The 15887-nt window shown below is 33.9% G+C and overlaps 1 protein-coding gene across 1 annotated transcript; it reads right to left on the bottom strand.

Moving 5' to 3' along the window:
- Positions 1 to 10312: 10312 nt before the first annotated feature.
- On the bottom strand, positions 10313 to 15256 carry LOC133187162 (cholecystokinin receptor-like). Its single transcript, XM_061322526.1, has 2 exons — positions 15027 to 15256; positions 10313 to 11775 (listed from the first exon to the last, which is right to left on the bottom strand). Exon 2 carries the CDS (start codon positions 11773 to 11775, stop codon positions 10585 to 10587), a length of 1191 nt encoding a protein of 396 aa, XP_061178510.1. The 5' UTR covers positions 15027 to 15256; the 3' UTR covers positions 10313 to 10584.
- Positions 15257 to 15887: the final 631 nt, after the last annotated feature.

Genomic DNA, 15887 nt, shown 5'->3' with positions numbered 1-15887 from the left:
TCTCTTGTGAAATATATTCCATATCAAACATTGGTTTTTCTGTTTATATTTTTTTATTTATTTTTTTCTTCCTATTCTCTGTCTCTCTATCAAAATTCTAAACAAGGGTAACAAAAATATATCCGAACTTTCTTTTAAACACAGGTAATCAAAGATTACTAAGCTCACCTCGACGAATGTTATTTACAAGTAAGGCAAATCTCACATCATATTTTTTCCTAGTTAGTGTACATCCCAAGATCAATGTCCATCAATATCAGATTCAGAATCCAAAGGAAGTCTAGAAGTGCCCATCCCTAGATACATCATCATCCATGCTAATTTGGTTAAAATATGTCTAAATTCACTCATGTGGAAAATCTAGGTCAGATCCAGAACGCGAAGCAGGTTGTTAGTGTACATCCCTAGATGCATCACCCATGCAAGTTTGGTCCAGGTAGGGCTTATAGTTCCTTGGGAATGGACCTGCTCCAAAAACTTTAACCTGGTCACTCATCTGGAAAATCGAGGTCAGATCCAGCATCCGAAGTAGGTGTGGTAGTTTCCATCCCTAGATGGAAACTACCAATCCATCCATGCAAGTCCATCCATGACCAATCCATGCAAGTTTGGTCAAAGTAGGGTTTAAAGTGAAGTAAATGTACCTGCTCCAAAACTTTAACCTAATCACTCATCTGGAAAATCTAGGTCAGATCCAGCGTCTGAAGCAAGTATATGGTAGTGTCAATCCCTAGATGCATCATCCATGCAAGTTTGGAGGTAAGGCTTATAATTACTTGGGAATGGACCTGCTCAAAAAACTTTAACCTAATCACTCATCTGGAAAATCTAGGTCAGATCCAGAATCCGAAGCAAGTGTGGTAGTGTCCATCCAAGGTAGGGCTTATAGTTCCTTGGCAATGGACCTGCTCCAAAAACTTTAACCTGGTCACTCATCTGGAAAATCTAGGTAAAATCTACGCCAACGCCGGCTCATCTCGACTTCGTCGAGGTGAGCTAAAAATGAAATGCCTTCATACTATCGGAAATGCTTTTGAAGAAACATTTTGTGGAATCTGTCAAAACTCAAGCTTTTTTCTTCATACAAAGTAAAAATTGCGATAATAAAAAATTGAAAACCATATGATAGGAGCTTCCGGGGGTTTCACCCCCTGGGCCCCCAACCAGGGCCCCTGCATGCCCTGGACCCGCTGGGACCTCAAGGCGGACCCAGACCTTTGCCTTTTTTCGAATGCAGTAATTTTTATGCCCCACCATGAATATACCCGGGACATATAGAGTTTGTCATATCCGTCCTTCCATCTTTCCGTCCTTCCGTCGCGCTTTACGTTTACATCAGTTCAAAGCTCGGTTTCAAAGAAATTATTCAAGATATTAATATCAAACTCCATATACTGATAGATATTAATAAGAGTTATTCAACTGCATCAATATTTTTTGAACTTGACCTTGACCTCACTTTTCTTAAATTGTTTAGCTTAGTTTTAAATAAACCATTCAAGATATATTTTATCAAACTTCATATGCTGATACATACTGATGAGAGCTATCAACTGCATCAACATTTTTTGACCTTGACCTTTCCTGTGACCTTGACCTCACTTTTCTTAATTAGTGTTTCGCTCAGTTTGAAACAAAAAAACATTCAGGATAGTGTTATCAAACTTCATATGCTAATACATACTGATGTAAGCTATTCAACTGCATTAATATTTTTTGACCTTGACCTCACTTTTCTTTAATTTGTCTTTAGCTTAGTTTTAAAGGTACCATTCGTGATATTTTTATCAAACTTCATACGCTAATACATACTGACGTGAGCTTTTCAACTGCATCAACATTTTTTTACCTCGGCCTTTCCTTTGACCTTGACCTCACTTTTTTAAAACTAGAGTTTAGCTCAGTTTTAATAAACCATTCAAGATATTTTTATCAAACTAAATATGCTGATACGACTTAGTGAGAGCTGCATAAAAAACTTTTGGCCTTGCACTTTCCTGTGACCTTGGCCTCACTTTTCTTTAATTTGCATTTTGCTAGTTTTAAAGAAATATTTTTATGCATCTATACATAATTTGGTGATAATTAATCATCTATATCCAACTTTTTAGATTTCAATTTTAAAGAAACTTTTCAAGATATTCTCATCAAACTTCATACACTAATACCTATGATTTTCATGTTGCATTAGTAATACACACTCGGCGGGGCATTCATATCCTATGGACATATTCTAGTTTTGCTAGCTACGCCACTGGCGGTACCCTAATGATAATATAGTGAAAATGCTTAAATTCTTCTCTCCCTCTGTGGATAAACTAAGTGAATAATATGATGAACAACGGTGCCCCATAGTGAAGTTCATTACCTCTATAGTTCAGGGGTTCTGGAGTAACGGGTGGGGCTCTTTTGTTGATATGGTGAAAATCCATTAAGGATAAATAACACAAACTTTTTCAGAAATTACATAGATTTATATTCAAATAGGTAACCTGAATAATGTTTGCCAGGTAAAGTTGGAGAATTTAGTAAGATTTTGTCACAAGTTGATGTGTTTAAAATTTTGTATAGAATTATATAGAAAACAAGTCGCGTATATCTAAATACTGTACCAAAGATTTCTTTATATTTTAGGTATTTATTATTTATGTCATTTCTATTCAAAGTCAGTCAGAAAATACAACCCGTGCATCAAATTTTTGTTTGTGTTATATCCTTAATTCTTTGAAAATCTTCTTCTCTGCTCTTGAGCATTAAGCAGACAAACTAGGTGCAAGAATGCCTCTTCCAAAATTATGAAAATCATGGCCCTTAATTCAGGGGTTCTGGTGTAAGGAGGGCTGGGGGGATGAACATATTCTCTTCCTGTGTATTAAGCAGACAAACTAAGTGCATAGTTGGATAAGAAGAACTACTTCTTTCAAACTTGTGAAATTCATGGTCCCTGAAACAGGGCTTCTGGAGTTAGGATGAAGCCCTATTGATCATATGTTTTCAAAGAGCGAGAGTGCCTCTTCCAAAATTATGAAATTCATAGCCTCTGGGTGCGGACCCTGGGGGGATCTGATGTTAGGGAGGGGTTCTATTTGTCCTATAGTGAACATGCATTATTTTTTTTGAACATCTCTGCTCCTGTATTTAGCAGACAAACGAAATACATAATATAATGAACATTAGTGCTTCTTCTGAAATTCTGAAACAATGGCCCCTTTGGTTAGGGTTCTGGAGTTAGGGTTGGACTCCACGGATCCTATAGTAAAATGAATTATTTTTTGTAATTGAAAATCTTCTGTATTCCTGGGTAGTAAGCAGATGTACTTAGTGCGTAGTTATGGTGAGCAAGAGGTTTTTTTCAAAAATTGTAAAAATTCAAAGTCGGGGCTCTGGAGTAAGGGCGGGACTCAATTGACCATATAGTGAAAATGCATTAATTTTTTGAACATTTTCTTCTCTGCACTTGCATGGGTATCAAGCAAGCAAACAAACTGCATGGTTATGATGAGACGATCGCTTCTTTAAAACTTAAGAAATTCGTGGTTCCTGAATCAAGGGTTTTTGAGTTAGGGCATGGTTCTATTGATCACATGGCAAAAATGCATTAACTTTCATTGCAGATTATCTCCTCTGCTCTTGATTATCAAGCAAACAAATTAATTGCATGGTTATAAAGAACAAGAGTGCATCTTCCAAAATTATGAAATTCATAGCCTTTGGGTCAGAGGTTCTGATGTTAAGGAGGTACAATAGTGAAAATGCATTGATTCTTTGAACATATTCTCTGCTCCTTTGTTCTTAGTAGACAAACTAAGTACATAATATATTGATCAAGATGCTTCTTCTGACATTTTGAAATTCATGTCCCCTGCGTCAGGGTTCTGGAGTTAGGGCAGGGTTCTATTGATCATATAGTAAAAATGTATTAAATTCCTTGAACATATCCTGTGCTCCTGTTTACTAAGCAGACAAACTAAGTGCATAGTTATGATGAGAAAGAGTGCTTCTTCCAAAAGTGTTAAATTCATGGTCCCTGAGAATTTGGGCGGGCATCTATTGTTCATATAGTAAAAATGTATTAATGCTTTGAGCATCTCCACTTTTGAGTATTTTAAGCAAATAAACTAAGTTCTTAGTTGTAATGAGCAAGAGTGCTTCCTATCAAATTATGAAAATTACTGGACCTGGATCATTGGTTCTCGTGTAAATGCGTTAATACTTTGAACAGTTTAGCAGACAAACTAAGTGCAAAATATAATGAACAAGAGTGCTTCTTCCAAAAATGTGAAATTCATGGCCCCTGGGTCAGGAGTTTTGGATTTAGGATTGGGCTTCATTGTTCATATATTTAAAATGCATTCTTCGAACATCTTCTTCTATGCTCCTGCATGGAAATTAAGCAGACAAACTAAGTACATGGCCTTAGGTGAGAATGATCGCATCTTTCAAAACTAGGAAAATCGTGGTCCCTGAGACAGGGGTTCTGGGGTTAGGGCGGAGTCCTTTTGATCAATTGTTAAAAAGGCATTAATTCTTTGAAAATCTTCTTCTCTGCTGTTGGGTATTAAGAGAGCCTCTTCCGAAATTGTAAAATTCATAGCCCCTTGGACGGGGGATCTGGTGATTAGGAGGGGTTCTATTAGTCCTGTAGTAATATGCATTAACTCTTGGAACATATTCTATGCTCTTGAAAAACTAAGTGCATACTAGACAAACAAGTGCATTTAAATGTAATGAGCAAGAATGATTCTTCTGAAATTGTGAAATTGACCACCCCCAGGTCAGGGGTTCTGGAGTTAGGTTGGGCTCCATTGATCCTGTGGTAAATATGATTTTTAATTCTTTGAAAATCTTCTATGTTCCTGGGTACTAATCAGACAAACTTAGTGTATAGTTATGATGATCAAGCTTCTTCCAGAATTATGAAATTCCTAGCCCCTGTGTAAAGGGTTCCGCATGGAATTGGGGCAGGGTTCTATTGATAATTTAGTGAAAATGCATTAATTCTTTGAGTATCTTCTTCTCTGTTCCTGGTTATCTAGCAGACAAACTAAATGCATGGTTATGCTGAGCAAGAGTTCCTCTTCCAAAATTGTGAATTTGTTATTCACTTATGACATTAATTAATCAGAGTAAATAATGTAATTGATAGGTGAATTGAATAAAACAATTATACAAGAATTTTGTTAATATATAATATAAAAAGTACCTGTACTTTCATAATTTTAATAATCAGGTAGACGTGTAAATAATGAATGAATAAAAATGAGACAAAATACTTTTATTATTCATGTACATAAATACATGTACAATTTAAAGACCAAGAGAGGCCAATATGGTATGTGATAGTGCTGTTATACAGGCAAGTTTCTGAGTTTCTGCTAATTACCTGACTACCCATTTTTTTTTTTTTTTATCCCTGACCATCCTTTTTTTCTCTTATTGTTGAGTTTCAGTTTATTTTGTGTTTGTATTATATAATTATTTACCAATCCACAGATCCTTTACAGAGTTGTATTATATTCAGGTGACCATTAAGGCTCTTGGGCCTCTTGTTTTCACTGCTATCTTTTGAGAAAAAGTTAAATTAAGTGCAATTTATGGTCAAGGTTTATTTGTGTATATGTTTCTTTGATGCGTAACGAGCAGTAACAAGAAAGACCGTAAGATATTGTAATCAACGATTTAATTCTCTTTGATGAGTTTCAGAATATAATTTGTTTGTGACAGATTCTTACTTCAAACGTATGAAATATATGTAATGAAGTTCAGTACCACAGACATACAGCTGGATATGAAACCTCGAGATATATATGTACTTTTTTTTTAGAAACAATAAAACAATACCCCCTCCCTCCCACAGAGAGAGAGAGAGAGAGAGAGAGAGAGAGAGAGAGAGAGAGTATGAATCAGCGAATTCAACCACATGCATCGTAACAGAAGCTCCTATAAGCCAAGCATTCCCATGAACTGAGCTCCTCATAGTTTGGGTTCGGCGATTTTACGCTTTAACTTCACGTGCTGGGATTTATTCATCATTTTGTGGGGAATATGTGCTTTCGGTTAAAAATAAAAACATATAAAAGTTTATCTTACATCGACCTACATATATAAAACTGAAACCAGAAATGTCAGAAATAAAAAATATTAAAATAAAAACAAAGCATATTAGATCAGTAATTATCAGTAGTACTATAAATCAGTAATTATCAGTAGTACTATAGATCAGTAATTATCAGTAGTACTATAGATCAGTAATTATCAGTAGTTCTATAGATCAGTAATTATCAGTAGTACTATAGATCAGTAATTATTAGTAGTGCTATAGATCATGAATTATCAGTATAGTACTATAGATCAGTAATTATCAGTAGTACACTATAGATCAGTAATTATCAGTAGTACTAGATAGATAAGTAATTATCAGTAGTACTATAGATCAGTAATTATCAGTAGAACTATAGATCAGCAATTAACAGTAGTACTATAGATCAGCAATTAACAGTAGTACTATAGATAAGTAATTATCAGTAGTACTATAGATCCGTAATTATCAGTAGTATTGTACATCAGTGATTTTCAGTAGTACTAGATAGATAAGTAATTATCACTAGTACTATAGATCAGTATTTATCAGTAGTACTATAGATCAGTATTTATCAGTAGTACTATAGATCAGTAATTATCAGTAGTATGTATATAAAGTAATAGCTTCCCTAGTATTAATTCTCAGTATGCAATCGTTCATTGCAAATGGTTACTCTCAAATGCAATCATTATCATATTTGATATTGAATTATACTTCGCATAATTTTAATATATATATTTTTAAGCTCTTGGCATCGGAAAAGAAAACACCCATATAAAATTGATGTTGACTGTGTACCAGTCGAGAGGCCTTCCAGACCCGTTGCTTTCGCAAAATATTACGCATTTTCTGGCCTAATACCATCTCAAATGAAGAGCTGTACAAAAGGACTAACACCACTCTTCTATCCCAAATAATAAAGAAAAGAAAATGGCTGTGGATAGGTCATGTATGCAGAATGCACCCAACTTCCATCCCAAGGGTTGCATTGAGATGGATCGACACCAACCGGTAAGAGAAAAAGAGGAAGACCAAAAGAGACCTGGAGAAGATTGGTGGAGAAAGAAATAAAAGAAACAACTGGACATCGGGGCAGGTCCAGAGATGGACACAAGATAGACCAACATGGAAGTCTCTAATGACCAGCACGAAGAGGACTAAGTAGTAGTAAGTGACAGTCAAAATTGCTTTAGAATATAAAATATTCTTGATAAAAGCAAGCATGTAATTAGTTCTTTTAACGATGAAAGATAATTAGTACAAGTAAACTGAGAAATACAAAATGTTTGTTACTTGTTTTTAATTTTTTAAAATGCGTCCGAATGTGAGAGTTGCTTGATTTTTTTTATTTGAACATTTTATTTGAAAGTATCTTTCATGACGTTAAAAGTAAATAACATGAATAAAATATTGACGGTTATATAACGATTTTCTCGCCTGTCTCGTTAAATTAAGTTTTCAATTAGTTATATGATTTATGTACAAGTTTAATTTCATTAGCATAACATGTCATCAATACTTTATAAAGCCTAATCGAAGTGCACTTGAATGTTCGTTTCAGACAACAACTTTCATGGAGGTGTATACAAAAACCAAACATCAACGAACCGATTCTCTAGAAGTACAATTTGTATATAGTATAGTCCACAAAGAGGTAAAACATTTTTAAAAACTAATAATAACATTTGGTGTCCACCAGTATCCAAGTGATGGAACAAAAAGAAGCTAAATTGGAATTTGCGATATCAGATGAGAGATTTGACATCTTGTCACCACAACTTACGTATTTTACAGAAGGAGGAGTAATATTCTAGAAAATAACCCGTACATACTTGTCTTTGAGAAAACCAACTTGTAGATTAGTTCATTTAATAATAATAGGTACGTGGAGACATGATAAACAGAAAAGTTATCTTGCGTTTCATTTTTCACCACTGAATAATATCTGTAGAAATGTACATCAATCTCTATTGAATTCATTCAAACGTTAATAAGTATCACATCACTGCCGGAGGAACGGGAGGGGGGGGGATATATAGAATGCTATAGAAAATAAAGCTTCTTTATAGATATGACCCCTCAATAACTACGTCTGATGACTTTTTTTTGTTTGTCAAGGTTACAATTTTACTGAAAATGCCCCCCCCCCCGGGAAATTACAGTGTAAAAATTGTTGTATGTTTAAAATATATATACACTGTCGATATTGCATTATTTTAATATTTGAAAAGATAAAAAAAAACAAACAATAAATTGTTGTATTTATATTTAAAATTTGAGTTTCGAATTTTATGTATTTCAAATTTTCTAATATTTTATATATTTTTCTACACGCTCTTTGCGCCGGTTTGGCGGAAAATTTCCTTATTTCGGACACATGATTAGCTTGTTTATATACATTCTTGGTTGTTTACATCTTGTGACCGACAGATGTCGGGGGATTTACATAAATATACCCACAACGATGGAATAAATTGCATTAAATGTGTGTCAGACTGATAAATTATTCTATATCTAGGCCTCTGATGTAAGACAGATCAATGAGATGAAGAAATGTTTATCAACTGCTATCAGCACCAAAACTAAAACAGACTTCAAGATCAAAGCCATTCATTTTACAGGATATGTATTTTACTTCAATCAATCTATAAACTACAATTTATTTTTTAAAAGTATTTCAAAAAACTTTAGTTTCTGTTTTGATCCTAGTTTTTTATGTAACGTGCAAACTTCTAAATTATCGAAATATTGCAAGGGGAATTAGTTTAGTTCACATTTGGACGATTGTGATGATTTTGAAAGCTTTCAGACGTTATAATAAGAATTCCTCAAAAGATTAGAAATGCAGTTTGGGGGAAAAGACAACAGAAAAGGCACTAGGAATTGATGACCAGTGTTTATAAGAACCAAGTGTAAAGCATCTCAATCAAGAACGTCGGCCCTGCAGGTGTGGCCAGTTTTTTTTTTTTTTTTTTTTTTTTTTTTTTTTTTTTTTTTTATAATTGGACAGAGCCCTTAATTAAGAAAAACAGAGATTTTTTTCTGAGCCTTTACAGTACTTCCTTATCTCAGTGTACTTGTTAGTACACTTAACCTTTTACAAATTGGAAACAAAAAGAAAATTAATGCACTTTTCTAATTACAAAATCATTCATAATTAAACAAGGTTTTTTTTTTTCTGGGAAATTTATACCCAACAGAATCTCACAATACCACGACTTTTACGTTGACTTTAAAAGAGTTAACTTTGTATACAATTTGACAGGATCATCTTTTTGATAATGTGCTCCATGCTACATGTACCATATAATCATGTGCATAGAGCCGCAGTAACGGGCGAAGACGATGCAATCTGTAAGCTAAAACACAACATCACGACCCTCAATTTTGTTAGAACGACATTTTCCACTGTAATACATTTAAATTATCAGCACACCGATCCCATAACAAAACCGCCTGTAGAAGAAAAAATATTCTTTTGTGCTAATTTTGATCAATTTACGCTGATAAACGGTTGCACGTGTGTCTATTATCATATTTTCCGCCCTGATTTCAGCTGGATAACACAAAGAAGCACTCCGTTAAGTCTATAGCAGTCCGTGTAGCGCTGTGGGATCGAAAGTTCAAGACGGTGGGTTGAGATGGTTTGTTACAAACCAAACCTTTTTTGAAGTTTTCGAAAGGCGTACAATTAATACACGAAAAAAATCCGTCTTTCGGAGATAAGATTTCTTCAAAAGAATTTTTTAAAAAAAAGAATTCTAACATTTTTTAAACCCAATGTGCAAAGTTTATAGAAATTTTGCATATCATTTGGTGTAACAGTTACCTTTTGTATTGTATAAATGGAAGTGCTCATTCTGAGAGTGATATATGGCATACAAGGATGTTTTCTGCTTCTGTGAAACCTCAAATCTCAAACGAAAAAAGGGCTTAAACTTATTAAGTTTAAGCAATTAAACTGCATTTTGGAGACATCTACAAAATTCTAGCTACATGTACACTAGTTTACAAGACAAAAACAATGCGTAAACATTTGAAGTATGTCACATTTTACAGAAATAAATTATGTAGTGAATAGAATTAAAGACAGATTTTATGCCGCACATAGTCGGAGATCATTGACACTTTCCTCACAAAAAACTTTTACCCAGTTTAATGCATGATATCTAAGCAAAATATGAGAATTTTCTTGAGTTCCATTTTATCATCACAAAAAAAACAACAACATTCTGAAATAATTCATTTTAATACTCAAAATAAACACAAATCATAAAAAAATCAGCTATACAACTTTTATGAAGTGTCATTTGAACCCTTTAAAGTTTCTTGCAATCAGCATATCATAAATTTAGTTTCAGAATGTAGAATCTCTTACATTTACGTGAGGTAATCATTCTGGGACTGGTTGCTAACACACGTGTTTCTCGTATAAGTTAATGACTCGTGAGAGACTTATATAATTTCATCTCTTGATAAAGCACAATCTTCTTCACGGGAATTCACAGGTCAATTTTACTGATAGTGTTACAACACAGCTTCCGGATTTCGTCACGGAAACGCCCGTCAAATAGTCCATACAGGAACGGGTTCATGGCATGGTTTACAACCCGCATGGCACGCATGAACTGAAACAGCTGTTGTAGGAAACCATAAGGGTTACGGAACCATGCTTCAGGGTCGTTCACGCAAAGTATCACATAGACTATTGTAGGAATATTAGACACAACATTAGTCAAAGATATAGTCATAAACATGAACGTTAGTCGTCGAGTAGACAGTTTAATTTTGGATCCTGAAGACCGTTTTAATTTTGGCACGTCAGTCGGAACTTGAAGACTATTATAATTTGGTAGTTTCACTTCCTTGTCTTTTTCGCGGTTGCCATTAATTTCCTGTCGTTTCGTTGGAGGGGATTCACTTTGATCTTTGTCCTCACCCGGAACCGGAACATCCGATGCCTCAGACCGCGAAAAACTTCTACAGTGATTCAACTTCCGGACTCTAGTTTGTCTTATGAGATGTTTAAGTATATAGAGGTATATGATCACTATAACAGCAATGCTTATAACAGATACAGACATAGCGGCCGCAGTAAAACTGATCAGTCCAGTGGCCATGCTTTCTGGTTGTCGTATTGGACCACAGATGTACCCAGTCACATTGTACTTGGCACTCTTTACTGGAACTCTGCCGTAAAATATTAGTTCCGGTATAAGAATAATGGTAGTCACTAACGAAATGGTAACTAATGAAAATCTTTTCCAATACAGGGTCATTTGTTTTTGGAATGGTCGACAGATTTTCAGAAAACGTTGTATGGAAATCACTACTAACAGAAATATTGAGCTTTGTGTTGCTAGGTAATTTACATAGAGTAGACATTTGCATAGTACATCATCCGGAAACATGACCGGGAAGATGTTCACTTTTAGAGCGAACCAGGTGGAGAAAGCACAAGCCAACATGTCCACCACAGCTAGAATAGGAATGAAGTAGCGATCGTCCTTGTATCCTTTCATCTTGAAGTTGTATATGAAAATAATGAAAAGGTTTCCAAACGTGCCAACTGTAAATAAAACGGAATGGACCACGGTACTTAGCGTAAATGATCGTGATATTTCGTGATTCCATTGTCGTAGGAGTTTTTCCGTATCAACGGATGTCGTTAAATTTTGCATCGTCAACGTCATCTGAAATTATAAAGATTTAAAATAAGAAAAATTGAGAGGCTTAATTTCTTTAGGTATGGTTAATAAAGCAGCTCACATGCTTCTACACAGACATTTAATGCCTATTTAATGGCAAACATCCTCTTTTATCAAGTAGGAGCTCACAATGGATGTCAAGGTATTTATATTTTACTGTATCGAACTTAAAGTCAGTAGAGTAAAATATTTAGCCACAGCTTGTTTTTAAAGGATGTGCCCTAATTAGCCCTGCACGCCAAGGTTAGACAGAACTGTTTACAAATCTTTAATTAGTGACGGCATTTTTGATTTTCAATTGAACAAAGGTTATTGATGAAATGCTAGATATGATAGTTAAACCTTTAGACGCACAAATTTGTTTACAAATTTGAATTAATGACGGTTTTCAATTTTCAACTGAACAAAAGTTATTGTTGAAACGCTAGATATGATACATCAACAAACAGGAAGTTTATACAGAATTGTTTACAAATATTTAATTAATGACGGCATTTTCAATTTTTCAATCGAACAAAGGATATTGATGAAACGCTAGATATGATAGTTAAACAAACAGGAAGTTTCCATTGAACCGTCCGACTCTTTTACGTGGCTTTGGAGTGACGTTCTTTCACTTTTATTGGAAATATCTTTTCAAATTAAATATATCTTTTTGAAGTGTTTAAATCTGCAACACTGATCTTTTTTAAAAAAGGGAAAGAAATTTTTCTATTTTTGTTTTTTCTGTTGATGTGGTATATTTGATTTTAGAAAATTAAGCACCATGAAAATGTCTGACGATATAGGAATTTTTGTTTTCAAAAATAATGCATTTGTTCAACAGTAATAAAACTACAATGTTTGTCGATTCTGCATTTGCAATCATATATCCATTTCCGAATTTAGCTCTGTTAAGCAGAATCAAATCGAATTAATGCCTTCATGTAATGGATTTCGCATTTTATAGCTCGTTATACACAAGAGATAAATGGTGTACTTAATTCACTCATCTTGTTCGCCAGCACAGGAGAGCAATAATTTTTATAAATCTCCGTATTAATTTGTTATTATTATTTATTTTGCAATAGGAGGGAAAACTGCAGCCCATAGATGCAAATGCCTTTGCTAAGTTGTCAAAGTATTTGTCAAAAGCATTGGTTTTCTTCTGCGCCAGCGCGATCAAAAAATATTCGTGCGTACCTTATGAAAAATGCATCGAACGCCAAAAGGCACAGACAATAATTATCACTTGATATTTACATGTTTACAAATACATATACATATATATAATTTCTCGATTACCTTAGCAAGCCCAATAAAAGAAAAATTATGCAAACCCAGATCTTCAAAGATTACAAACGCAGAGAGAGAGAGAGAGGGAGAGAGAGGTAAGTTTTTGATAAATAAAGAGAATTGAAGAAATGTGTGATTTTTTAATATGCATGGGAAAAGACGCAAAAGTAACTTTTGAACTCTTTCTAAAATATAAGGCTTAAAGTTAAACCAAAGTGACAAAATGCATATGTATATACATATATGTAAATGAATTCTTAAACTTTGGATTTTATGTTTAGATTTAAGATTAATTAATTTAACTCTAAGATAAAATTGAATTTGATTAACTTTTGAAATTACAAGTTTTTTAAGTGTCTTTGAATCCTTGTGTTCAATCCATTGCATACCAAGTAAGGAAATTGGAATTGACTAGCTTATATATATATATATATATACACACACACACACACCCACACCCTCACACACAATGTACTTGGATGTGCTTGATTCAATGTTCTTGAAGTATACGGTAAACCAATCTTATTGGTGTGCTTTTTATTTTCACACAACACAATGCGCTTAGGGAAACTTTGAACAACAAAAATGTTATAAAAAGTTTACCGAACACATATACAGTAATAAGAAACGACTCTCTCTCTCTTTCTCCCTCTCTCTTTCTCTCTCAGCCTCTACATGATGGAATAGTATACACAAGGAAATTTATAATTAAATATTGTTTCTCTCCCAACAATTTTGATATACACATTGTATTATTATATAATAAAATCATGAAGGGAAGATTATAATGACACAAAAACCTAAATACAAGTAACATATCCGTGTAACACAGGTGTGGTTTTTTTTTAATTGAATTAATTTTGTTGCACTTTAAGGCAAGGAAATATATTCTCAACAGATAAATCTTAAAACAGCTGATTACGCTGACAGGTATAATTCAGTGTTATCTATATCTTCCCTGCCTTCACGAAAGAATTATTTATAAACTCCACTGGCTAATTTTGCTCACTTGAACGTTAACCGATGTGACACAACGTTAAATGATGAACATTGTGTTGGGGTTTGATGGTTATCATTCCACCCACTGAATAGATTAGGAGAACATACATTACGATTAACGAGATGAGTTTAGTTTCACGGTTTTTAATGCATTGGTTCGAATGCTATAATATAACATCCTTCTCTCCCCCCCCCCCCTTCTCCACATTGATTTAAGCCTGCTACCCAAGTTCCTCTCCAAATTTACTCAATGACGTATCACACATTGGAATAATAGTTATAGTCATATAAATATACAAGAATATCAATAAATCTTCCCTTTCTTGATTGAAAAAAAAGACTTGTAAAAGATTGTCTTTTTCATATTTTGAAGGTTTTTTTCTCCCACAAATTAAGATTTTGATGGAATTACTGCATTATGTTTGCCCTTTTGCTAGGTTAGTCAAACACACTTTAGCATAAATAATGCTGCTTTTAATCTCGCGGTGCAATTTTTAGAGGAATGACGTTAATCAAAGAAATATAGCTATAACTATATGATTTAATCCTACTCTCTAACAGCTTTACGATATAATGGCAATGCTTTACAAAAATAACATGTCATATATCTCGGCGGCGGTGAGTAATTCTAAAGGTGCGCCAGTTGGTATTGGATGAAGATTTAATTGTACGAGAGGAAACGCGAAATCATGGACATCAAATCAGAAATCTTATTAGAGGGATAATATAGTTCTATTTCGGACCATTTAATTATTCTAGCTTATATTTTTATCTTTCAAACTACGGACAGAATTGGGGTGAATGAATCCGTATCGTTAATTGGGGTTTTATACATTTTTGTATTGCCATGCAAGGTTAAAGCCCTTTGAAAATGAGGGGAAAAGTTTTTAAAAGATTAAAAAAGATTTTCTTTTTTAAAGTTTGGAGAAAGAATTAAATGCCTTAAGATACAACAAACTTACCGGGATCTGTTACATACATAAAGCTATTTCTTTCATCGATTCACCACATCCTTTATAACCACATCCTAGAAAGTAATCCTTGTAGAAAAAATTATTTCTGACCAAGAAATTGCAGACATTGATAACAAAAATTGCTGCTTTTTCTTTTTAATCCCTTAGCGTCAATTTCACAAACCCACGTGGTTAACTTTTCCTCGCTTCGCTAGGAATGACACCGGAGGTCCATTCATCCATACTATAGGTTCATTTTTGGTTGGTCGATATTTATACACTTAGCTGAGACTTTGGTTCGCGCACCGAAACAATCTTGTCAATTAACACTCATACATACACATATTTGTATTTATTAACCAATATTTACATAACTTTTTTGCCGCTGGGACAACATGACTGTTTCGCGATTCTTTGGTGAAATACACGTTTTTGTTTTTTGCTTTTATTTTATGATTGGAAAGTTTTAAAAATATATATTAAAATCTGGCAATCGCCTGAATTATTTTTACTGAGAGCAAAAGTCTAATAAAGCTGCAGAGCTGCAACTCTCCGGAGAATTTTAGGCGTACAGACAGAATTTTTCAGGGTACTGTATTGAGGTTTTACATATGGAACATCTTACAGGACGTAGTTATCTAATCTCAAGCATATCAGATGTTGACGTGTCAAATAAAAACATCATACTAACACGCACAATTTGAAAAGTTGAGAAGAGTTTGAGGGATTTTGTAATGAATATCAAGGAGATCTGTTTAAATTTGACAGGAGTAAACCATATATTTTCCACAACTCGGGTAAATGGTTCTCATACTCAGGTTTAAAAGTCAAAAGGATTATTTCGAAGTTAAAAAATAAAATATGAAAATT

The sequence above is a fragment of the Saccostrea echinata genome, unplaced genomic scaffold (assembly GCF_033153115.1).
Source record: "Saccostrea echinata isolate AGI-Se365-2 ecotype Australia unplaced genomic scaffold, CSIRO_AGI_Sech_v1 ptg000014l, whole genome shotgun sequence".
In the NCBI taxonomy this organism is placed as follows: domain Eukaryota; kingdom Metazoa; phylum Mollusca; class Bivalvia; order Ostreida; family Ostreidae; genus Saccostrea; species Saccostrea echinata.
This window is presented reverse-complemented; position numbering and strand designations above follow the sequence as displayed.

Coding starts and splice junctions, on each gene's coding strand:
- LOC133187162 (XM_061322526.1), bottom strand. CDS start 11,775: ATGACGTTGACGATGCAAAATTTAACGACATCCGTTGATACGGAAAAA.